A 26093-nucleotide genomic window follows, 5' to 3' on the forward strand; every position below is an offset into this window, starting at 1 on the left:
CTGCTTCTGGCGAACCAGATCAGCGCACGGAAACGCAATTTACCTTCCCACCGGAGTGGTACCTATTTATCTACTTGCACTTTGATGTGCTTTCAAACTGCTAGGTGGGCAGGAGCAGGGACCGAGCAACAGGAGCTCACCCCGTCGCAGGGATTCAAACCACCTACCTCCTGATCGGCAAGCCCTGATAGGCACCCGCGTCCCAGGTGACTCCCTGTTGCTACTCAGCTTCACAAAAAAGGGGGGAAAGTGTCCCCCGATTCATTGGAAAAAATCTGGTAACTATTGGCTAAGGCAGGTTGGAGGGAGCTCACCCCACTCCACCCCGGTCCCGCCTTCTGCAGCCTGACTCCAGCCAGCTGCTTAGGAATGAGCACAAACACCTGAGGCCAAGGGACAAAATGCCAGGGTCCTCAGCACCTCCAGGCCTCCGGTCTGAATGAGGGCAGCCCTTCAGGGAAGCATCGCAGCCCATTCAGCAATGCAGCAAAAATCGGAGGCAGAAATGGGCAGGGGGCCAGAGCTCCCGGGCAGGGCGTCTGACTTGCAAGGGGAAGGTCCCGGGTTCAAGTCCCGCGGGCACCTCCAAAGACAGAGGGGGGAGACGCGAGGCGCCTGTCTGAAAGCCAGGAGAGCGGCCGCTGCCTGTCCGTGTGTGCAATACTAGGTGGACCAAGGTTACTAACTCAGGCAGCTTCTTATCTTGCGATGGGCACGGAAGGGAAAGGGGGCGGGAGGGAGCTGCAAGGGGGGGGGGGACCCAGGAGCTCTTCTCTAGGGTGGGAGGTAAGCCCTGAATTCACTCTTCCACCCCCCACCCCCCTGTCCTCCAGGCTGGTCTGGGCACAACCCGATTAAGAGAGGCACCGTCCTGACGTTGCGCCCCACACCGCTGGCACGTACTGGCCCCATAGCAGGGATGCCAACTGAAATAAAATATGGGGGGGGGAGGCAGACAAGCCCCGCCCCACCTAATCCACACGCACGCCATTTAAATAGCAATTTGGGGGGCGGCACTCCAATATTTTATTGGAGGGCGGCAAGGGACCTTGGCTCCTATGCCCCATAGCTAGGAGTGGGGTGCAACACGGAGGGCGACGACACCCCCATCTGGAGCCAGCCCCCCACAGCAGGCACCCCCCCCCCGAAGGACGCCCGCGACATCCACAGCGCCACCCGCGATGCCAGGCTGCCCCCGCGCCCCCTTCCCTCCTTTGCCCCGCGGAACGCCCAGCCACAGGACCGGTGCCTTGTCGCCTTACCTGGGGAGCGCCGTCCTGCCCGTCGGGGGGCTGCTGCTGCTTCCCCCTTGCCCCCCCTTCCGCCGCCTCCTCTTCCTCGCCGCCATCCTTCTTGAAGAGGGTGTAGAAGATGTAGACCAGCAGCGAGTAAAAGGCGTACATGGGGGCTCCGTGGCAAGTGAGCCCCCCAATCCGCGGCGCCCACCTGGAGAGGGGACCCCCGCAAAACCCCCGCGCTCCGCTCAGCAGCAGCAGCCGCAGCAACCACAGCAGCAGCAGCGGAGCAGGAGGAAAAGGAGGCGGCCCCGGCGGCTGGAGGTGCCCCGCCCGGCCCGCCGCGCCCCGCCTTCCGGCCCGCAGCAGCCTGAATCGGAGTCGGCGGGAGGGCCGGGCCGGGCGGGGGCGGCGGGAGGGCGAGGGGGGCGCGGCTCCTTCTCCTTCTCCTCCTCTCCTTCTCCCTCTCCTTCTCCTTCTCCTTCTCCCTCTCCTTCTCCTTCTCCTTCTCCCTCTCCTCCTCCTCCTCCTTTTCCTTCTCCTCCTTCTCCTTTTCCTTCTTCTCCTTCTCCTCCTTTTCCTTCTTCTCCTTCTCCTTCTCCCTCTCCTCCTTCTTTTCCTTCTCCTTTTCCTTCTTCTCCTTCTCCTCCTTCTTTTCCTTCTCCTTTTCCTTCTTCTCCTTCTCCTTCTGCTCCTCCTCCTTCTTTTCCTTCTCCTTTTCCTTCTTCTCCTTCTCCTTCTCCTTCTCCTTCTCCCTCTCCTCCTCCTTTTCCTTTTCCTTCTCCTTTTCCTTCTCCTTTTCCTCCTTCTCCTCCTGCTTCTCCTGCCCAGAAGATGCCACCCTCGTCGGAGGCAGGACTGAGCCGCCCGCAGGGATGGCACCGGGGCCGGAGGAGAGCATCCCCGGGCCGCCTCCGCCGCGCCCCGCGAGGGCTCCCCCGCTTCTCTCCCCCCCCCCCCCAGGCAGCAGCCGGGAGGTCTCCTCCAGCCCCGAGTGCCGCAGTGGCGGGGCAGCTGCTCCGCAGGCAGAAGGACACGGGTTCGGTCCCCAGAGGCCCCGGCTTGCGGGTTTCCTATTCAGGTCATCTGCTGGGCCAGGTGAGGGCAGGATGCTGGCGCAGGTGGGCCAGTGGCCTCATCCAGCAGCATCTCCTGCTGTTCTTAACAGAGCTTGCCTGGCTACTACTAGCCAGAATGGCTATGCTCTTGTCTCCATAACTGGCATTGTGACAGTTACAGATAGGTAGCCGTGTTGGTCTGCCATAGTCAAAACAAAAAAAATTCCTTCCAGTAGCACCTTAAAGACCAACTAAGTCAGTTCTTGGTATGAGCTTTCGTGTGCATGCACACTTCCAGTGTATCTGAAGAAGTGTGCATGCACACGAAAGCTCATACCAAGAACTGACTTAGTTGGTCTTTAAGGTGCTACTGGAAGGATTTTTTTTTTGTTTTGGCATTGTGAGTGCCCGTTGCTGGAAACCACAGAAGGGGAATAGTGGCTCTTGGGGTCGGATCCTGCCCGCAGGTTTCCCATAATGGGCATCTGGTCCAGAGATAATGGGCATCTGGTCCAACCTGAATAAAATATTGGGGAGGCAGGTAAGCCTCACTCCACATAATCGATTCCAAGACGCAACACACACACACACACCATTTGAAAGGCAATGCCCATCAATTTTGGGGTGGGGCTCAGCGTCAACCGCCTCAAATATTTTATTGGGGACCCCTAGGAGTTGGCTGGGACGTGGGTGGTGCTGTGGGTTAAACCACAGAGCCTAGGACTTGCTGATCAGAAGGTCGGCAGTTCAAATCCCTGTGACGGGGTGAGCTCCTGCTGCTCGGTCCCTGCTCCTGCCAACCTAGCAGTTCGAAAGCACGTCAAAGTGCAAGTAGATAAATAGGTACCACTCTGGCGGGAAGGTAAACGGTGTTTTTGTGCGCTGCTCTGGTTCGCCAGAAGCGGCTTAGACATGCTGGCCACATGACCCGGAAGCTGTACGCCGGCTCCCTTGGCCAGTAAAGCGAGATGAGCGCCGCAACCCCAGAGTCGGCCACAACTGGACCTAAGGAGTTGCTACTGTGAGAAATTGGATGGGTCACTGGCCTAACTGTGTTCTTACATTAACTTTGGCCATAATCTGGGATGTTAACCTCCCTGGGTCTGGCCAAGTGGGTTCCAGATAAAAAGGTAAAGGGACCCCTGACCATTAGGGCCTTTTCAACACTGGCTCCAACCTGGTGGAATGCTCTGTCTCATGAGACCAGGGCCCTGCGGGATCTGATCTCTTTCCGCAGGGCCTGTAAGACAGAGTTGTTCTGCCTGACCTTTGGCTTGGAATCCACTTGACCCCCTTTCCCTCTTTCCTTTCTCCTTTTGTGATGGAACTCTTATTTGGGGACTTCCCTGGCTTTTTTCTGGACCATGTAGGACCAGTCTGGATAGTTGGCCTTGGTGAAGACTTGACGTTTTCATCCCCCAAAAAGTTTTTTATTTGAGTTTCCACTGAAATGAGGCTGCATTTTAATGCTTTAATGTTGTATTTTAATCTTGTTTTTTAAGTTGAATCTCAATCAATTGTTTTTATATCTGGTGTTAGCCGCCCTGAGCCCGGTCTTGGCTGGGGAGGGTGGGGTATAAATAAAATTTATTTATTTATTATTATTATTATTATTATTATTATTATTATTATTATTATCATTATTATGTCACCTGCAGCTCCTTGGAGGAAAAGGTAGGATGTCAACAGGATAAAACAAACCTTAAATGCCATGATCTGTCCTTCATATCTCAACATGCAAGTATCTCAAACAGAGGATGCAAAGGGTCCATGCTGGCTCCCTAGTGGGACACCTGCTTGGCATGCAGAGGATGTCTCTGCACTGCTGGAGAGCTGCCTCTCTCAGCTCCGGCAATGCAGAGGCTGCTGACGGCAGCAGAATCTCTCAGGCTGCTCCGGCTGGGAGGAAGCAGCCCCTTCACTCCTGCTGCAAAGATGGAACCAGACTTGGCAACGGCCCTATAGGAAAGAGCCTCAGTAGCTGTGCTTTGCATGCAGAAGGCAGCAGACCCAACCTCCTGGGGGTGAACAACTTGCAGACTCAATGTACAGAATAAGAGAACAAGAGGAACATACTTTTAAAGAAGATTGGAAAAGCTTTATTGAATATATTGGAAATAATTGTGTACAGCTGAGAACACTGGTAGCATTCAGATCAATTCAACAGGGTAAATAATTTTTGGTGGATGCACTAATGGGATAGTGAATGGTATAGTTTTTGTAAAATATCCAGGGATTTTTGATATGCAAAATGAACCGTGGAAAGAGAAGAAGGGAAGTCACTGATCACTTAAGGGTGTAAAATGAGTATTTTAATTTGTAAAACAGAAAAATTAATAAAAACTAGATTAGATAGATAGATAGATAGATAGATAGATAGATGATAGATAGATGAGAGACAGAGAGAGAGAGAGAGAGAGAGAGAGAGAGAGAGAGAGAGAGAACCTCTGGGAGAAATATATATATATAATATAATTGTCCAGTAGCACAATCTTTATATGCCTGAAGAAGTGTGCATGCACATGAAAGCTCATATCAAGAACAAACTTAGTTGGTCTCTAAGGTGTTACTTAGATATATTACTCTTGCTATATATATTCTCACCTCACACCAAAATGATCTTATCATCAGGCAGTTATTCATCATATGTACCAAGTTTGCATTTTTACTTCCACACCTCCAGCAGTTGTCTGCATTTCTGAGGGCAGGGTCAGTCTTAGAAATGATGTTTGCAAGCCTCTCAGAGAGTCTGTTTTGGCCACAGGGAAGGCAAACATTATGTCAACAAGCACACAACCCTGTATACAGTCCCTAAACAGAGAATTCCCTTAGCTAGCACGACTGATATTTGACAATAGCCTTATCCCTCATAGTTTTATCTGATCCTGTGCGAGTCACCACCTCCACCTCCTGTGGCAGGGAGTTCCACAGGTAAAGGATGTCTTGTTGCAACAATACTTTTGCAACAGCTTAACAAGGATGGTGGGCTCCCAGAGAAAATTGCAGCAAACCACAGAGAGCGGAGCAAGGAGGAATCTTCACAGGGACAAACCAGTATTTCAAATGCTGTCAAACTAGCCTTACACATTTTTTTAAAAAATGCTTCAGGCTTCATGTTTCCGAGCAAGTCAGGGGTGCTTTGTGAAGCTGGTGTTTACTCGAGACAAAGAGCAGTTCCTACAGGCAGAATATAAAGAGCCCCCGGGTGATAGAGGAGTCAAATTGCAATTTGAACTTCTCAAGCAGAAAGAACAAAAATATTCTGTTGTTGCACAGAATATTTTGTTGTCACCAAAGCTGTCCATGGAGGCGAAGGTCAATTCTGTGTCCAGGGCAGCAGTCTACCAGCTCCATCTGGTATGCAGGATGGGACCCTCCCTGCCCGCAGACTGTCTCACCAGAGTGGTGCATGCTCTAGTTATCTCTCGCTTGGACTACTGCAATGCGCTCTATGTGGGGCTACCTTTGAAGGTGACTCAGAAGCTACAACTAATCCAGAATGCGGCAGCTAGACTGGTGACTGGGGGCAGCTAAAGAGACCACATAACACTGGTCTTGAAAGACCCAGTACGTTTCTGAGCACAATTCAAAGTGTGTGGGGGACTCCCTGGTCCTGAATGGGGTAACTGTGCCCCTGAAGGACCAGGTGCACAGCCTCGGTTTCATTCTGGACTCACAGCTGTCCATGGAGGCGCAGGTTAACTCTGTGTCCAGGGCAGCTGTTTACCAGCTCCACCTGGTACGCAGGCTGAGACCCTACCTACCTGCGGACTGTCTCGCCAGAGTGGTGCATGCTCTGGTTATCTCCCGCTTGGACTACTGCAATGCGCTCTATGTGGGGCTACCTTTGAAGGTGACCTGGAAACTGCAATTAATCCAGAACACAGCAGCGAGACTGGTGACTGGGAGTGGCCGCTGGGACCACATAACACCGGTCCTGAGAGATCTGCATTGGCTCTCAGTAGGTTTCCGAGCACAGTTCAAAGTGTTGGTGCTGACCTTTAAAGCCCTAAATGGCCTGGGTCCAGTATATCTGAAGGAGCGTCTCCACCCCCATCGTTCTGCCCGGATGGTCCAGCACCGAGGGTCTTCTGACGGTTCCCTCCCTGCGAGAAGCCAAGTTACAGGGAACCAGGCAGAGGGCCTTCTTGGTGGTGGCACCCACCCTGTGGAACGCCCTCCCACCAGATGTCAAGGAGATAAGCAACTACCTTTTAGAAGACATCTGAAGGCAGCCCTGTTTAGGGAAGCTTTTAATGTTTACTAGGCCATTGTATTTTAGTGTTCTGTTGGAAGCCGCCCAGAGTGGCTGGGGAGACCCAGCTAGATGGGCGGGGTATAAATAAATTTATTATTATTATTATTATTATTATTATTATTATTATTATTATTGACTAGATGGGCCCCCGTTGGCCTGATCCAGCAGGCTCTTCTCACGTTCAAGTCTAAACCTGGCCCTGATGGCAGGTAACACATAAACTCACCTGTAAATATATCTCAGCCTGGAGGCAATAATATTTCAGGGTTCTGGGCCCACAGTGTTCCATGGGAGTTAATGCTGCACCCTTTAATTCCCAAGAGGAATTAGCAAAATACCACCGGGTTTCAATTTGGGTAGAACAGAGATTTGTTTATTGTAAAACGCCGGAAAGGTAAACTGGTTTGCAAAAAAATCCAGTTTGTGTCAGGACTTTGCAGTTCAAGGACATTGCCAGGTCCTTCAAATTGCTCCCAGCACTTGCCTGTGACGCATATGTATGTATAGTGGCAGATTGAGTCTGACCTTTTGAAGGAAAACCACCTTGGAAGCAAAGCAAAAGAATAAGGAAATGTAAAATTAGAAAATAGGAGATAAGGGGCAGGAGACCCAGAGTCCAGTGGCTTGTGGTTCTTGTATTGCAGGGGGCTTAGACTAGATGAACCTTAGGGGTCCCTTCCACATCTACAATTCTGTGCCCTCGGTCCAAGCTGCTTCCTCAGGGATGGGAACATTACCTTTATCTGGGACCCTTCGAGCTGGAGGGCACAGCCTTGCCACTCTCATCGGGCTCAGAGAAGGAGCCCTTGCCAATCGTTCTTGGCTGCCTGCGTAAGGCTAGGCTTCCGCTGGCGCTAGCCAGGACATTTCAGCCAGCAGAGCTGCTATGGTTCTGGACTGCCAGGAGTTAACACTCCAGGAGCGTTCCTTATCAACTGGGTGCACTGCCCACATGATCCGTGCTTCGTTAGCAAGGTCGTGTAGTTTTTCTTAAGAGGCAGAGAGCTGCGAACATGCAGCTAGATTCTGCAGGTTTTCTTTTCTGTTTTGAGTGCTACTAAATAAAGAGTTTTGGATTAGAAGCACTGGTGTCCAGCTGCGTTATTGAGGACACCACGTCGACCCGGACAAGCCATTTGCTGCTGCGTGGGAACTCTGCTATTATCCGGTGGTGCTGTGGGTTAAACCACAGAGCCTAGGACTTGCCAATCAGAAGGTTGGCGGTTTGAATCCCCGCGATGGGGTGAGCTCCCGTTGCTCGGTCCCAGCTCCTGCCAACCTAGCAGTCTGAAAGCACGTCAAAGTGCAAGTAGGTAAATAGGTACCACTCTGGCGGGAAGGTAAACGGCGTTTCGGTGCGCTGCTCTGGTTCGCCATAAGCGGCTTAGTCATGCTGGCCACATGACCCGGAAGCTGTACACTGGCTCCCTCAGCCAATAAAGCGAGATGAGGGCTGTAACCCCAGAGTCGGATTCGACTGGACCTAACGATCAGGGGTCCCTTTACCTTTACCTTTAAATAAAGAGTTTTGGATTAGAAGCACTGGTTTCGAGCTGCGTTACTGAGGACACCACGTCGACACGGACAAGCCATTTGCTGCTGTGTGTGAACTCTGCTATTATCCGGCAACTGGAGAGAGTGGCAGCGTGCAGAGTGGCAGCGTGTGGGTGCCACTGGAAGTTTGTTGGAGTGGCAAGAAATCAAATTTATTGCAGGGCCGGTGCAGCAGACTCAGTGGGTCAGAAGATATACGACCTAACAAACTTTCACAAGAGCCCGCTGGAGCTGTCCAGGGTCCTGTTCTTGTCCGTCCTCTCCCTTCGACCCAACAGACTGCATGCCTCAAACAACCACAGAACTGGACAGCAGCCAGAATTCAGAATCACACCTCTGTCTGCAGCGACTCCTTGAATTGGCTTATTTCTGTAATATGAGAAAGAGGCCGAGGGAAGGAATCTTCTTGCAGGATTATAAGAAGCTGATACGGGCACCATGGACCAGGCAGGCTGCAATGGGGACGCAGAAACAATGAAGTAAACTCAAAAATGCCAATGGCTGGAGTCTGGTACGAAAGACAGCAAGGTCAGGGAAAGGGAAATGTCAAAGGGCAGACAGCCACCTGCTCAGAGGAGAGGAAAGAAGGGGTCCAGTTTCCTGAAGACCACTGTGATCTGAGAATTTAGGGGCATACAAATGTTATTAAATGAATGAATGAAATGTTGAGGGTGCCAGCAAGCCTGAACACCCAGGTAACAACATCCAAAGTCTTTCTGGAGTGCGACCCTTGCAAGCCAGCGAAAAAGGGAGCTATTTGCTCTCAAGTCTCCACTGCCGTCCCTGGCTGTTCCTGGGTCTTCGTCTTCTTCCTGCCGGGTTTCAGTATCTGCGGAGAGGAATGGCCAAGTCAGAATGAGGCCCATTTGCAACGTGAAAAGGACGCAACCAGCGTCTGTGCACACGCAGGTTGCAATTTGCCGCTTCTGCGCATGACATAATTTTGCGCGTCTACGCATGCGCGAGCAGCGAAACCCAGAAGTAACCCGTTCTGTTACTTCCGGGTCGCCGCGGGACACAACCTGAAAACGCACAACCTGAAGCAAACGTAACATGAGGTATGACTGTACCCCCAAGCTACGAACCTGCTCCTTCAGAGGAAGCGTAACCTCACCAAGACCTCCCAGCCATTTTGTTCCTCCTTCCAAGCAATTATGCCCCCCTGCCTGCCACTGAATGCTGAGCTGACTCTTTTAGTGAGCTCACCACCAAAAAAGACCCAGAGCTGATCCTGAGCACCCATTTGGGGGAAGAATTTAGGCTATTTTGCTCCATCACAGCACTGACAGGGACTCCTCCGGCCATCCCTTCGCCTCACCCATCCATCCATCCCTCCCTCCCTCCCTCCATCCCTCTTTTGGCCTTGCAAAGGTCCAGGGGAAACTCCTTCCTCTCCTTCCTCTCCTCCCTCTCCTCCTCACCTCGCGTGGCCGCTTCTTGACCTGGAAGAACTCCACCATCTTCTGCTGCTTCTTGCTGCCCTTCATCACGGGGCCAGGTGACTGGGGCTGGGCTCTCTTCAGGCAGGCGGCCCGCCACTTCTCCAGTCGGCTGTGAACCAGGGACTCACTGCGAAGCAGGCGCTCAGGTCAAAGAGTATCACAGAATTGAACCCAATGGGTTTTTTCTTTCTAATTTTTATTTTTATTATTATTTGTTTTCACAGATAATACAGATATACCAAAGCCAACCCCATTTCCTCCCCATCCCCCCATACATTTCCATTTCCTCAATCCATCATATTATTCTTTTCTCCTTCCTCCCACTTCCCCCCACCCCTATTCGATTTTCTCCACATTATATAATTTACAATAATCTTTGCATTCTACAGTCTTCTCAGATCATCTATATATCCTTATTATCTTTCCTTACTAATTTTTCTTCCATCCAGTTCTTCACATTTTAATCTAAGCATATTAGTGTATTTTTGAGCAATATTTTGCCATATATTCATCAAAACATTTCCACTCCATTTTAAATTTTTGATTCGACTGATTTCTTATTATAGCAGTTAACTTTGCCAAAATTAAATATTCATTTAGTTTACAAATCCGTTCCTCCTTTGTGGGTATAGTTTGTGACTTCCACCTAGCAGTGATCACTATTCTATCAGCTGTACTTGCATATAGAAACATTCTTTTTTAACCCTGTGGTATCTCATCATCTATCAATCCAAGAAGATATGTCTCTAGTTTCTTTGTTGTTGATATTTTCAACATCTTCTTTAGTTCTTCCTGTACTACTATCCAAAATTTCTTCACACCTCCACCACATATGTATTGTTGTTCCTATTTCTCCACCCAATGGGCTTTTTAGTCCAACCCCCGGAAATCTCAGCTAAAGCATCCATGACCAGTGGCCATCCCACCTCTGCTTAGAAACCTCCAAGGAAGGAGAGACCACCGCCTTCTGAGAAAGAAAGGCGGCAGATTCAAGGAAAATAGAGGAGAAGGCTAGGAAAAGTGGCAGATCGGGGCATGTGCAAAAGCAGAAAGCTGTGCTGGCTGATGGGAGTTGGAGTCCAGAAACATATGGTCCCTTCGCTCCTTCCTTTGCTACGCCAAGACCACAAAACGCCGGTCCTGAAGGACCAGGTGCGTAGCCTGGGAGTCATTCTGGACTCACAGCTGTCCATGGAGGTGCAGGTCAATTCTGTGTCCGGGGCAGCTGTTTATCAGCTCCATCTGGTACACAGGATGAGACCCTTGCTGCCCACGGACTGTCTCACCAGAGTGGTGTGTGTTCTAGTTATCTCCCGCTTGGACTACTGCAATGCACTCTACATGGGGCTACCTTTGAAGGTGACACAGAAACTGCAACTAATCCACAATGCGGCAGCTAGACTGGTGAGTGGGAGCGGCCGCCGAGACCATATAACACCGGTCTTGAAAGGCCGGCATTGGCTCCCAGGATGTTTTCAAGCACAATTCAAAGTGTTGGTGCTGACCTTGAAAGCCCTAAACGGCCTCAGTCCAGTATACCTGAAGGAGCGTCTCCTCCCCCATCGTTCTGCCCGGACACTTTGGTCCAGCTCCGAGGGCCTTCTTGCGGTTCCCTCCCTGCGAGAAGCCAAGTTACAGGGAACCAGGCAGAGGGCCTTCTCGGTAGTGGCACCCACCCTGCGGAACGCCCTCCCATCAGATGCCAAAGAGGAAAATAACTACCTGACTTTTAGAAGACATGTGAAGGGAAGCTTTTAATGCTTAATAGGTTATTGTATTTTAGTCTTTTGTTGGAAGCCACTCAGAGTGGCCCAGATGGGTGGGGTATAAATAAATTATTATTATCATTATTATTATTAGCCAAACAAGCACCTTGCAAGAGCAGCCACACTCGCGCCTTGTGATGTGAGGTGAGAATACCCTCCGGAGAATATCCTCGAGAATATTCCTTGCTAGGAAATTCTCCGGAGAACATTCTCCACAAACTGTAAATTCTAATGTAAGAACCAGTTTTACAACCCACATTTTAAAAAAATCTAGTAAATAATAAGTCAAGCTGTGATATTGCCAGTGTAAGGAATGAATAATGATTTTTTTTTTAATCCAGTTACATTACTGGCCTTTGGCTTGGAGCCAATTTGATTCCCTCCCTCTCTTTTTTTCCCTTTCTTTTCCTTCTCCTCCTGCGATGAGGCTACATTTTAATATTTTAATGTTCCATTATTTTAATGTTGTATTTTATTTTTGTTTTTAAGTTGTAATCATTCATCTTGTTTTTATTATTGCTTGTAAGCCACCCTGAGCCCGGCCTTGGCTGGGGAGGGCGGGGTATAAATAAAAAATTATTATTATTATTATTATTATTATTATTATTATTATTATTCACCATTGGCAGTTCTGAAATGTGAGCTACAGGGGGAGAAACTCAAAGAATGTGAATTCACTGCCTTGCCCCATTGAATAAAAGTATCTGTACAGTCTTTGGTTGCCACCTGAACAAGTTTACCCATGAATAAACATGTATATTAACTAATTATATCATTTTCAATGCATTAAAATGCTATCGTTTTCCATGCGCTAAAATGAATATTCTGTTTTAAATGAAAATTCTCTAATATTCTCATTCATTGCAAATATTCTCCAATAGATCATGCTCGAGAATTTCACACCACTACTCACGCCATGTGCTTCTCATGCGCCAGGAACTGCAGCAGCCCCTCCTCGTCTGGCTCCCGCCACTCTAGCACCACTTGGCTGGGCTCGGCCACCTCGGGGTGCAGGAAGAGCCGCCGGGTCTCCTCCAAGGGCCAGTTTTCAGGCAACGGGTGCTTCTGCAAAGAGTAGGATTTTCAGCATTAACCTTTAAGAAAGAAAGTTACCTGCCCTTTGCCCATCAACCCTGAGCTGCAGCCTGCAGCAGATACACACATGGGGAGGCAAATTCAGGCCCGGGGGCCGGATCCGGCCCAATCGCCTTCTCAATCTGGCCCGTGGATGGTTCGGGAATCAGCGTGCTTTTACATTAGTAGAATGTGCACTTTTATTAATAATAATAATTTATTTATTTGTACCCTGCCCATCTGGCTGGGTTTCCCCAGCCACTCTGGGCGGCTTCCAAGAAAGATTAAAAATACATTAGAATGTCACACGTTAAAAACTTCCCTGAACAGGGCTGCCTTCAGATGTCTTCTAAAATGCATCTCTGGGTTATTTGTGGGGCCTGCCTGGTGTTTTTACACGAGTGCAAAGTGTGCTTTTATTTAAAATGCATCTCTTGGTTATTTGAGGGGCCTGCCTGGTGTTTTTACACGAGTACAAAGTGTGCTTTTATTTAAAATGCATCTCTGGGTTATTTGTGGGGCATATTCGTTCATTTCCCCCCAAAAAATATATTCTGGCCACCCACAAGGTCTGAGGGACAGTGGACCAGCTCCCTGCTGAAAACGTTTGCTGAACCTGAGCTACAGGAACTATCTTAAGAACATAAAGAAGAGTGTGCAGGATCAGGCCGGCGGCCCATCTAGCTGACTTTGAGTTTTCAAATTTCAGAGGCACCCAGTGCATCGCTAAGTTATGGCACCCCTCGCCTCCTTTCGCACTCCAGCACTGGTGTTGCTCCCCTACCGCATGGCGCACAGTGTGGGCGCACCGGTTGCGCCACCCTAAAACTGCCTCTGCATCTGGTACAGCACCCTGCCTTGGAGAAACTTGCAAGGAGGATTCGTGCATTAGATCAGCCCTCTCCCCTCCTGTGGTTCCCAGCAACGGAGATTCAGAAGTATGGCTGCCTATGGAAATAATTATTATTATTATTATTATTATTATTATTATTATTATTATTATTATACCTGAGCGCTGCAGACAGAGCGCAAGACCTGCTCAATGCTCCCGTGTTGCCGCAGCAGTGGCAAGGCCTTCTTGGGGCCCAGACCCCGGATCTTTTCGCAGTAATCACAGCCCAGCAGGATGCAGAGGTCCACAAACTTCATTCGGGAAAGGCGCAGGGATGGGGAGAGGAGAGGAGAGGAGGGAGGAAGACACCAGCGTCACACAACACAGCAGGATAATAATAATAATAATAATAATAATAATAATAATAATAATAATTTATTTATACCCCACCCATCTGGCTGGGTTTCCCCAGCCACTCTGGGCGGCTTCCAATAAAACACCAAAATACAATAACCTATTAAACATTAAAAGCTTCCCTAAAGAGGGCTGCCTTCAGGTGTCTTCTAAAAGTCTGCTAGTTGTTTATCTCTTTGACATCTGGTGGGAGGGCGTTCCACAGGGCGGGTGCCACTACCGAGAAGGCCCTCTGCCTGGTTCCCTGTAACTTGGCTTCTCCCAGTGAGGGAACCGCCAGAAGGCCCTCGGCGCTGGACCTCAGTGTCTGGGCTGAACGATGGGGATGGAGACGCTCCTTCAGGTATACTGGGCCGAGGCCGTTTAGGGCTTTCAAGGTCAGCACCAACACTTTGAATTGTGCTCGGAAACGGACTGGGAGCCAATGTAGGTCTTTCAAGACCGGTGTTATATGGTGTCAGCAGACGCTCCCAGTCACCAGTCTAGCTGCCGCATTCTGGATTAATTGCAGTTTCCGGGTCACCTTCAAAGGTGCTCCCAGTTCTGCTCCTGGTTCTGCTTCTGAACAGCTGCTCCCAGTTCTGTTTCTGCAGAACCAGCCTCTCCTCACAGTGGCAGAGGAAGCCTATCGGGCATCTAGGGCAGCGTGCCCATAGGGGCGGGGGGCATGGCCCCCATGGGGATGGGGCACACGCGCCCAGAGGGAGGGATTGGAGGCACCCATAGGAGCGGCACTGTTGGTTTCTGTTTGTTGCCACTGTGCAGTGCTTTGGAGTCACAAGACTCTGTTTACATTCCAGAGCTTCCAGGCTATTGGAAGTCTCAGGGAAGACAGGAGACGGATGTTGCTATTACTGGTTTCCTGTTCCTTTGTTTTTAGAGGTGCTCTCTGCTCTCACAGAGAGAGGATATATTTCTTTTCTGTCTGCGTAGCTTAGTAATAAAACTCTTAGCATGTAGCTCATATTTCTCGTCCTTCCCTGTGCTGGATACTCTGCGTAATGGGAATATGCTTGGAGCCTCATCAGAGGCTCAGGTCGTTAATCATGTCGGAGGACTCAACTGGAGGACTCGCTCGGTCAAACGCAAGTCCGACAGGCACAGGGTGCGTGGCACCCATAGAATGGAGTCTCAGTCCGCACCAGATCCTCTGCCTCAGGCAGCATCTGAACCGAGTCTGGGGCCTGATCCTGAAGAGGCCCAGTCTGCACAGGTTCCCCTGCACCAAGTACTAGCTGGGCCAAGTCAGGGGCCTTAGCCTGCCCTGGCTCCAGATGCGGGGATGACCTCGTTGCCTCCAGCTGGGCCATCGCTTACAGCTGCTCCACTACCGGTTGGGTCAGGGGAGGCTGAGGTGGCCTCTGGGTCTAGTAACCCACCGACATCTCCCGAGCTGCAGAGACTGAGGTCTGAGAGAAGGAGAGACCTGAGTACTCGCAGGAGGAGTGCTTACCTTTGGGCAAAACAGGGAGGTGAGTCGCCGGGGGATCAGGACCAGCCGTTACCCCAAGAGAGATAAAAGGCTGTCGGACCTTGCCCCAGGTTGCAGGTGCAACATTGCTGTATGCCAACATGGTCGGCCAATTGGTGCCAAAGAAGGATAGAACTTTCTTTATGTATGCTACAACAGCAGCAAGAATACTTATTGCAGAGCACTGGAAGACACAAGATCTACCCACCCGGGAAGAATGGCAGATGAAGTAGATAGACTACATGGAACTGGCGGAAATGACTGGCAGAATCCGAGACCAGGAAGAAGAGTCGGTGGAAGAAGATTGGAAGAAATTTAAAGATTATTTACAGAAACATTGTAAAATTAATGAATGTTAGAAGGATGTTGGAATGAAGTTATGTGGCTTTAGCAGAAATGTTATAAAGGATTAAGTAAAAATAGATTGTTAATTGGTGAAAGGAGAAAAAGTAAAGTTAGATTATATCAAGATAAATTATAGGACAAAAACTGGGAAAGATGGAAAGGATTTGCTGAAATAGCTAACCGAACTAGAATACAAAAAAGGGAGGTGTGAGGAGGTCAATGAAACAAGTAAATGAAAGATAAGTTATGGGAATATCCGTTGTGTTTTTAATTGTTTCTATTTTTATTTTTGTTTTGTTAAGATAAGTAGTGTTTTCTGTTTTCTTTCTTTTTCTTTATTGTGATGTGTTGTTTTGTTTTTGTTTAATTTTGTGTTTTCTCTTTTTTTCTTTCTGTAACCCTTAAAACTTTAATTAATATTACTTTATTTAAAAAAACAAACAAACATTGCTGTATGCCAGATCCTGCCTGAGATCCTGTGCCTGCCCTTGCCTGGTTTCCTGCCTCGTGTCTTGCCTTGGCCCTGTCGGACTGACTCCCGGCGGATCCTTTAGATTCTAGACCAGACCTGGACTGCGTTTCTTGGGTTACCCCCGGGCCCAGCACACAGGCGCCCAAGATGTGTGGCTCGGGTGCACTGCAGACCCCGCAGTGAGTGCCGGCCACGATTTTGTCACCCCCCTGAGTGGGGACACTTGGGGCAGACCACAACTACCACACACACACACCCCTTGCTACACCCTTGTCTCCTCACCTGCTCTTGCGTCAAGCCCAGCTTTTGCAGAACCACCGGCAAGGAGATCTCTTCCAGGTCTCTAGAGGAGATGAAAGAAACCACATAGAATCCATTACATCTCCAGGGAACAAAGTCGACCCGATTTCTCACTGCACAACGGCCGGCCACAGATTCCTGCATTGTGACACCAAGGGTCTGGACTCTGGAAGGAAGAGGAATTCTACCAGGGAAGAATGGCAAATCAAGAGGACGGACTCTGCCAAAATGGCGAAACTAACTGGGAAGCTCAGAAACCGAGAAGACAAGAACTTTTTTTAAAAATGGGGAAAGTCCATAATTTATATACAAGACCATTGCAAGCAGGTTAAAACATTGGCAGGATTTTAATCACACTTGCAAGTAATGGAAACTATGGGCAATTTAGAAAGAAAAATATCTGGATAAATATTGACATGCAGTTGTAATTATTTTTACTAGGATACATGGAATGGATGGGGCGAAGTCAGGAGATTCAGAGTAATCTCAGGACTTGGATTTTGAATGGATGTTTGTTGTATGTTTATATTTTTAAAAAAAACAAATACAAATTATTATATAAAAAGGGGGTTGGACTAGATGACCCTGGGTGTCCCTATAATTTCATGATTCTGTGACCGCCTGTCCCATTCAGTGGCACCATCCACCACAGCAGCCCTGTATTGGGAAGTTTGTATTGTTCGATGTTTTATTATGTTTCTATGTATTGGAAGCTGGAGCAACCCAGCCAGATGGGTGGGGTATAAATATTATTATTATTATTATTATTATTATTATTATTATTATTATTATTGGCTACTCATTACACACACCACATGTGTCATTCCTAGAAAGCACCAGCTTATCCAGACCAACCTTTTAACATGCCTGGGGAGAAAGAGATATACGTACAGTGGTAGCTCAGGTTACATGCGCTTCAGGTTACATACGCTTCAGGTTACAGACTCCGCTAACCCAGAAATAGTACCTCGGGTTAAGAACTTTGCTTCAGGATGAGAACAGAAATCGTGCTCCGGCGGCAGCGGGAGGCCCCATTAGCTAAAGTGCTGCTTCAGGTTAAGAACAGTTTCAGGTTAAGTACGGACCTCTGGAACAAATTAAGTACTTAACCTGAGGTACCACTGTAATGACTTTGCAAGGTTTCAGAAGATCACTAAAAAAACCTTCTTGATTCCAGTCTGCTGTTATTCCATTTTAATAAAGGTTTTACCGACTTCTGCTATTGTAGTTCTTGCTGGTTTACTCAAGTAAGAGTTTGCGGGCTTCATTACTGGTAGATTTGTCAGCCACCTTGGGAAGGGGCAACAGGAAGCCAACGTTTGCAACACGGAGCTAAACTCAGATTGTTGAGAAACCGGGAGAGGAAACAGCTATTGTGACAGGGGCCAGAGAAGGCGGAAAGGGGAGACACAAGGATGGTTTTGTTTCGAAATCTACCACCATTACAGGATACAGAAAAGTATCTCTCATAACGCTAGCAGCTCACAGGATATCCAATGAAGCTGAATTCAAGAAGGATAAAAGAATTCCTTTGTGCCGCGCACAGTTAAACTGTGGAACTCACTGCCACAAGGAGGACCAATGAGCACCAGATGGAATGGCTTTTATAAGAGCTCTGGACAGATTCATGGAGGGCAAGACTATCAGGGGCTCCTAGCAGTCGGAGGCAGCGATGCTTCGGAATACCAATTGCTGGAGGGGAGAGTGGTTTTTTTTGCTCAAATCCTGGTTGCGGGTTTCCCATAACAGGCATCTGGTGGGCAGTGGCCTAGCAAGGTCAGGTGGTAGCCGGGGCAGAAAATTTCTTGTCACACACACACCCATTGAAATTTAATTTATTTATTTTTTTGCCTGCAAATATGGTTAGACTTGATTTCATATTTTTGGTGGGAACCAGAGTTTTTGTGGAGGAGCCGGCGGGCGGACCGTTTTGACAGCAGGAAACCTGCGCGCACCAAAGCCATAGCATCTATTGAGTGCCAAACAGCATTTTGTCACTTGTGCCAGCCCTGCTAGTGTGAGCTGCTGCCCCAGTGAGAACAGGATAGCGCATAAAAACAAAACTTAAAAACACTTTTGAAAACAAGGACCACAGGGAGACTGATGATGGCAGATGGGAAAGCAAAGGTAGAATTACATACAGACAGCATTATAAAAAGGGAGAAACTCCTCTATGTTCTTGTCTACTGTTTTCCATCTGTAATCATGATTGTTCAGAATTAATGGGAAGTCAATGTGATGTTCATGTTTTCCATGAATTTGCATTTCAGAAAGCTTGTAGGAACATAGACACAATTTTATTTTCTATTCTATTTAAAATGTTCTGTAATCTACAAGTAATAGTAATGACTAGTAAACCAGTGTTGCAACCTTTAAAAAGAGAGAGAGAGAAAGCAGGATACTTCCACAATGAGTTTCAGGCCTTGATCTTGCTAGGAATGGACACACTCTGCCCCCCGGAAACCCCTCCCACCTGCTCTCTGCCTCCGACCTGCGGGAGCTGGGAAGGCACTCTGCACATGCCCAGAGTCTTCACCGCTTCCATTCACGTCCAGGACACGCTCACCTGTTCTTGGCATTCAGGTGCCGCAGGAGACGCGAGCTTCCGAAGGGCAGCGCATCCATGTCCTCCGTGGCCGTGCACCAGGCGCGCCCGGACTTCACCAGAGCTGCGCATGTCGCTTCTGCCTCAGCTGGCGCCTAAGAGGGAGAGGAAAGGGAGGGAAGCAGGAGGGGAGAGGGGGTTAGGCTGGATGACCTTTAGGGGTCCCTTTCAACTCTACAGTTCTGTAATTCTATGGGGGGGGGGAGAGAGAGGTTCCCTTGCATATAAGTATATAAATATGCTGCATTAGATGTAAATATGTGAACACGGAAGCATAGATTTGTAGGATTGGAAGGGACCCCAGGCGGTCATCTATCCCAACCCCGAGATGCAGGAGACACTGTGTACCTGCACACAGGGAACCCCCAAGTAACCCAGTAGCCTCTCGGAGTCTCTTCTCGGCAGCTGTTGCGGGGGCTCATCTGCAACAGGATCTGAAAGACGCAGGAATAATAATAATAAATAAAATTTTATTTATATCCCGCCCTCCCCAGCGGAAGCTGGGCTCAGAGGGTCTGGGGGCGGGGCTCTCCCTGCCATAGCCCCAACTCCCCACCAATAAAAGGGGCAGTGACCCCCAACTAGGGGAGTCTGAAACAGTCTTACCTGCAGCTTTCCTCTTGGCTCCAGAGACTGCGGCGCGTTTTGCCAACTGCAAGGGGAGCGGAGACAGAAAGAAGAATTACGCAGAATTGCTTCTCCCTTTCCTGGATGGGGGGAGAATGAAAGAGTGTCTCCACCCCCATCATTCTGCCCGGACACTGAGGTCCAGCGCCGAGGGCCTTCTGGCAGTTCCCTCATTGTGAGAAGCAAAGTTACAGGGAACTAGGCAGAGGGCCTTTTCGGTGGTGGCACCTGCCCTGTGGAACTCCCTCCCACCAGATGTTAAGGCAATAAACAACTATTTTACTTTTAAAAGACACCTGTAGGCAGCCCTGTTTAGGGAAGTTCTTAATGTCTGACACTGTATTGTTTTTGCTATTTGGTTGGAAGCTGCTCAGAGTGGCTGGGGAAGCCCAGCCAGATGGGCGGGGTATAAATAATAAATTGATGATGATGATGATGATGATGTGCAGTTTCAGATTAACAGCAGCCTGAAATGTGGCAAAGTCAGGCCGCAATAGGAAAATGGGGTGAATGGGGGGGAGAGACTTCTAATTCTCTCCATGGTCAATGTGGTCCCTGCCTTTGCGGGCGAGACTCTCCCCCTGCACTTCTAGCCAGGCCTGGGGGTCAGTGTTTGGGTTTCGCCCTCCCAGCCCACCTGGGATCCCCTCTTACGCACCACTCTCTCCTTGAGGTCTGGGGGTTTCCCATCAAAGACGAAGACGGGCTTGACGCCGTTTTCCAGGAGATGCATCGTCCGGTAAAAGAGCCCCCGCAGGGAACTGGAACAGAAGAGGAGGCAGTGTGTGAGCAGGGGGCGGGGGGGGGGAGGCAAAGCAAAGCAGCCCCACGGAAGGGGGCAGGGATGCAAAGGAGACAGGAGTGAGCAGGGAGACCTGGCAGAACTCAAACTCAGGCCCTGCCAGTGCAACTGTGCATGACCCTCATGGGCCCATCATCATCATCTTTAATTTGTATACCGCCTTTCTATCTTACAATACTCATGGCGCTTTACAAGCTGAAGAAACAAAAAAATGCACATCTTATAACCATCTATTTCAATACAAAATGTGAGAATAAAATATAGCTTTGAAATAGGGAACCTCCATCAAAAAAGTCAATTAGAATAGTATAGTGGTACCTCGCAAGACGAATGCCTCGTAAGACAAAAAACGCGCAAGACGAAAGGGTTTTTCGATTTTTGAGTTGCTTCGCAAGACGATTTTCCCTATGGGCTTGCTTCGCAAGACGAAAACGTCTTGCATGTTTGTTTCCTTTTTCTTACGTCCCAGGCACCGGGCGGCCGCACAGATGGGTCGGCTCTGGCGGGAGCCTCGTTTCTGGGCGCCGCCTCGCCGCCTCTCCCTTCCAAATCCTGCGCGCAGCGCCCGTACAGGATAGCCAGCACCAGCAGCGCGGCCAAGAGCCGCGCGGCCAAGAGCAGCGCCAGCAGCGCGGCAGACTTTTTGCCCACGTAGAAGCCCGAGCGCAACTTGACGGTCATGGTGGCCGGTTGAAAGCGAGGGGGGAGCCTGAGCGACTGAGGAAGAAATTCAGCACAGGATCCGTGCTTCGCAAGGCGAAAGAAATCGCAAGACGAAAGAACTGGCGGAACGAATTCATTTCGTCTTGCAAGGCACCACTGTATAAAATACAGTAATGATATCAACATATAAAAGTTAAACAGAAATCCACTCAACAGTTACAATAATATCTGAACTATAATCAATAAAACAGCAAGCCACAGTACATAAAACAATACAATACACATTGAGAAGCAGAGACTAGAGGGTCGGGCAAGGCAGGGGGAAGGAGGCCTTTCCTGACCAGGAGGAAGCAGGGGAATCATAGAATTGGAAGGGACCCCTCGGGGTCATCCAGTCTGACCCCCTGCAATGCAGAAATCTCAGCTGAAGCATCCATGACAGGTGGACACCCAAGCTCTGCTTAGAAACTTCCAAGGGAGGAGAGTCCATCACATCCCAAGAGAGTCCATTCCACTGGCAAACAGCTCTTACCACCAGAAAGTTCTTCCTGATGTTGAATCTCCTTCTTGTGACTTGAAGCCATGGGTTCGAGTCCTACCCTCCAGAGCAGCAAAAGGCAAGCTTCCTCCCTCTTCCCTGTGACAGTCCTTCAGATAACTATCCTAGCACCTCTCAGTCTTCTCCTCTCCAAGCTAAACAGACCTGGCTCCTTCAACCACTCTTCATAAGGCTTCGTTTCCAGAACTTTTATCATATTGGTTGCTCTGCACACCTTCCAACTTGTTAATAATAATAATATTAAACTAATGTACCCAGGACTAGACAGAGGATTTCAGGTGGGATGTACACTAGACATCTGCTGATACAGCCTAGAAGGTAAAAGGTAAGGGATGTGGGTGGTGCTGGGGTCTAAACCACTTAGCCTTTTGGGCTTGCCAGTTGGAAGGTCAGCGGTTCGAATCCCCACGACGGGGTGAGCTCCCGTTGCTCTGTCCCAGTTCCTGCCAACCTAGCAGTTCAAAAGCACGTCTAAGTGCAAGTAGATAAATAGGTCCCGCTCCGGCGGTAAGGTAAACAGTGTTTCCGTGCGCTGCTCTGGTTGGCCAGAAGCGGCTTAGTCCTGCTGGCAACATGACCTGGAAGCTGTATGCCGGCTCCCTTGGCCAGTAAAGCGAGATGAGCGCTGCAACCCCAGAGTCGGCCACGACTGGACTTAATGTCAGGAGTCCCTTTACCTTTACTATCCTATCTCCTCTCAGTCTCCTCTGTTGCAGGCTAAACATATTCAACTCCTTCAACCGTTCCTCATAAGGTTTGGTTTCCAGACCCTTGATCATTTTGGCTGCCCTCCTCAGCACACTTTCCAGCTTGTCAACATCCTTCTTAAATTATGGTGTCCGTAAATGGACACAGCATTCCAGGTGTGGTCTGACCAAGGCAGAATAGAGTGGTCTATGGCTTATCTTGATCTGGACCAGGCATAGGAAAACTTGGCCCTCCAGATGTTCTGGGACTACAACTCCCATCATCCCTAGCTAACAGGACCAGTGGTCAGGGATGATGGGAGTTGTAGTCCCAAAACATCTGGAGGGCCGAGTTTGCCTATGCCTGATCCGGACACTAGACTTCTGTCGATGCAGCCGAGAATAGCATTAGCTTCTTTTGCTGCCGCATCACAAACCACCAAGACCCTTAGATAAGAGCCATAGATCTCACACTGCCAAACTGGGGGCATCAGCTTGACAATGAGCTGGAACAGTAATTGCCTAGGAAACAGCCCGATTAAAGCAAAAGTGAGAGGGCACCAAAACTTGAAATACCTGAAAGACTCGCTGAGATCATCTGAGGAAATTCTACCTTTGACACCACACCCTGCAAAATATCACAGGGCGGTGACCTGACATTTTTCACTATTGTCCCTGTACTGGGGATATCAGGCTTTTCCTAACCCAGAAGACGTGCTTTGACAACCTGAACCTCTGTTTTTATGCGCTTTGAAACCAACTGTTTTACTAGTTCCACGCTGTATTGTTGTTTTAATTATATTTATATATTTATTTATGGAAACCGCTTGATTGCAAAACACCTCAAAGCGGTTTACGGAAAGAATATAAAACATTAAAGCCATCAATGGGGGGGGGGAGCAGCAATAAGTTAAGACTTTGGAAAAGTTAAAAAACAGCAATAGGCTAAAAGCAGATTAAGACTCACACCGGCTTTCTAAACATCTGGGAAGACTTGTATAAACAAAAATATTTTTAGCTGGTGCGGAAAAGAGTTCAGTGACGGCACCTTCCTGATATCAATAGGCGGGGAGTTCCAAAGTGCTACTACACTAAAAGAGAGAGTTCTTACAAATGCAGAATTATGGGTATTTTGTGGCACATGCAGAAGTGCCAGTTCCGCAGTCGAGTGTGCGTACATGTCTTCCAAAGCAACTACTCCAGAGGTCAGCAAACTTTTTCAGCAGGGGGCTGGTCCACTGTCCCTCAGACCTGGTGGGGGGCCGGACTATATTTTTTGGGGGGGGGAATGAATGAATTCCTATGCCCCACAAATAACCCAGAGATGCATTTTAAATAAAAGGACACATTCTACTCATGTAAAAACACGCTGATTCCCAGACCGTACGCAGACCTGATTTAGAAGGCGATTGGGCCAGATCCGGCCCCCGGGCCTTAGTTTGCCTACCCATGAACTACTCTATTCCAAACTTAAAAACAGAAAGCGTAATGCTGGTGGTCAACAAAAGAGATTTAAAGACTCTCTCAAGGCAAATCTAAAGAAATGTAATATAAACACTGACAACTGGGAAACACTGGCCTGCGAGCGCTCCAGTTGGAGAGCAGCCTTTTCCAAAGGTGTCACGGGCTTTGAAGACACTCGAACTCAGGACGCAAGGGAGAAACGTGCTGAGAGGAAGGCACACTTGGCAAATCCACACCGTGATCAACTCCTGCTCGGAAACCAATGTCCCCACTGTGGAAGGAGGTGTGGATCCAGAATTGGCCTCCACAGTCACTTACGGACTCATTAAAACCGTGTTCATGGAAGACGATCTTACTCGGCTACGAGGTATCGCCAAAGAAGAAGACATGACTTCAACAGTTTATTAGTATTAAGTGGCTTACAAATGCTTTTAAATCAACAAACATTCTTTTTTTAAACTTGCTTGCAACTTCTCACCTGATATTTTCCCCATGGCGGTTGATGATCTTTGGCATAGCCGTGCGGAACTGGTAAAAAGCGACGGAGACATCCATCGCCACCACACGCCCTGAGCCAAGGAGGAAAAAGAACTTAATCATTATTCTGCGTACGTATCTGCTTGTTCTGTTTCTATCCCACATTTTTTTCTGAGGAGCTCAAGGTGGCCTATGCATGGTTCTGCCGCTCTTTGTTTAATTCCCACGACAACGACAGCCCTGTGAGGTAGGGTTAGGCTGAGAGGAAGAAAAGGCAGAGATTGCCTCTGGTTGCCTCACCTCAAAAAGGAGATTGCAGAAAAGATTCAGAAAAGGAGAACCAAAATGATTGAGGGACTGGAGAGACTCCCTGTTGGAGAAAGGCTGAAGCATTTGGGACATCTGAGTTTAGAAAAAGGAGACTTTAGAGAGGTGACAGCATAGAAGTTTATAAAAATTAGGAATGGAATGGGGAAAGTCGGCAGACAAAGCTTTTCAAGCCGAATATAAATTTTAGGAAATAAAATAAAATAGTAACACTTATTCCAGGAGGTGGTCTAAGGACAAGTAGGGCTGCTTGGGGGCAGGAAAGCCACGGGGAACCCCCATGGACCCCACTCTGAGCCCCACGGTGGGGGGATGTAAACAGACAAAATAAATAATACCTTCCCATCGGTCAGAAATTCTGGCTCCAGACTCCCAGACAGACCCACTTCTCCCTTCGGACACCATGCACCCCCTACATGAGGCTTGTGCACCCCACACGGCCAAGCCAAAGCACAGGGGAGTGTTTTGGGTGCAGGAGCGAGGGACTATGAATCGGCTGGAGGAAAAGACACTCTGCACATGCTCAGATTCAGCCTCAGACTCGGTCCTAAGAATCTAGGAAGAGTCTGCCGGATCGGGTCAGTGGCCCATTTAGTCCATGGATCCTGACCTCACAGTAGCCAACCAGATGCCCCAGCCAGTAAGCAGGATTTGAGCATAAGAGATCTGCAATTTCTGGGATTCAGAAGCATTTAGGTCTCCAGCTGCGGAGGCAAAGCTTGAATTTGTCCAACCCTCTTCTAAACCCATCCAGGTTCCTGCAGCAGTGAGTTCCCTAGTTTGGCTCCAGCTCCCACAGTTGCACAGGAGACGCTGTTCCCCCTTTTTATATAAATTTTTATTAGTTTTTTTAACATACCATTTCCAACAATAATTAAACATACTTTCACATCTTATGCATTTTTTTTGACTTCCGTCAGTCCTGTCTGAAAATTTCCCAATCTAATCTCTTAGTATGCATTTCTTATTTTCCCTATCACATTTCAAACTGATAACCAACATCTCCATCTTTTTCTCCTTGCAAAAAATTGGACAAAATGACAGGAAGGATCCGAAACCCTGCGGAACCAGAGATTTTCAGAAGATTGGAAGAAGTACAGTGGTACCTCTAGATGCGAACGGGATCCGTTCCGGAGCCCCGTTCGCATCTAGCAGCAAATGTAACCAGTGATGGCACGTCTGCGCACGCATGCGTCGCTTTTTGCTGCTTCTGCGCATGTGCAACGTCATTTAATGCGCTCCGTTACTTCCGGGTTGCCATGGAACGCAACTTGAACACGTTCAGCCCGAAGCACATTCAACCCAAGATACAGTGGTACCTTGGGTTAAGTACTTAATTCGTTCCGGAGGTCCGTACTTAACCTGAAACTGTTCTTAACCTAAAGCACCACTTTAGCTAATGGGGCCTCCTGCTGCTGCCGCGCCACCAGAGCCCAATTTCTGTTCTCATCCTGAAGCAAAGTTCTTAGCCTGAAGCACTCTTTCTGGGTTAGCGGAGTGTGTAACCTGAAGCGTATGTAACCTGAAGCATATACAACCTGAGGTACCACTGTATATGAATTATTTGAAGAGCAACTGTAATCAACAAATTACGCTAGTAGGGCTACAAGAAGTTTTGTAAGGAGATGCTGTTCCCGCCCTGGCAAAGTTTTAACTTGCACC

The 26093-nt window shown here is 48.7% G+C and overlaps 2 protein-coding genes across 4 annotated transcripts in view; both read right to left on the reverse strand.

Annotated features, from left to right (window-relative positions):
* KIFC2 (kinesin family member C2) overlaps positions 1-1574 on the reverse strand; it is a 44345-nt gene extending 42771 nt beyond the window's left edge. Inside the window, exon 1 of the mRNA XM_083749077.1 lies at positions 1263-1574. Coding sequence (XP_083605203.1) covers positions 1263-1403 — 141 coding nt within the window. The 5' untranslated portion in view covers positions 1404-1574. The remainder of the gene's footprint in view (positions 1-1262) is intronic.
* LOC310849215 (flap endonuclease 1-like) overlaps positions 1-26093 on the reverse strand; it is a 200919-nt gene that overhangs the window by 173408 nt on the left and 1418 nt on the right. The window contains exons 2-11 of one of the 3 annotated variants that reach the window (XR_014566796.1): positions 24106-24196; positions 20112-20214; positions 19433-19478; positions 19175-19260; positions 18788-18921; positions 16204-16264; positions 13396-13530; positions 12227-12378; positions 9527-9674; positions 8058-8934 (exon numbers count right to left, since the gene is read on the reverse strand). Coding sequence is in view for 2 of the 3 variants with exons in the window: in XM_083749332.1 (XP_083605458.1) it covers positions 8869-8934; positions 9527-9674; positions 12227-12378; positions 13396-13530; positions 16204-16264; positions 18788-18921; positions 19175-19260; positions 19433-19478; positions 20112-20214; positions 24106-24196 (1022 nt within the window). In the remaining variant the exon portion in view is untranslated. Of the gene's footprint in view, positions 1-6896; positions 8935-9526; positions 9675-12226; positions 12379-13395; positions 13531-16203; positions 16265-18787; positions 18922-19174; positions 19261-19432; positions 19479-20111; positions 20215-24105; positions 24197-26093 lie in introns of those variants that run through there. The other 2 variants (XM_083749333.1, XM_083749332.1) reach the window with 2 other exon arrangements.

The sequence above is a fragment of the Podarcis gaigeae genome, assembly GCF_964106915.1.
Source record: "Podarcis gaigeae genome assembly, chromosome: 7".
NCBI lineage: Eukaryota > Metazoa > Chordata > Lepidosauria > Squamata > Lacertidae > Podarcis > Podarcis gaigeae.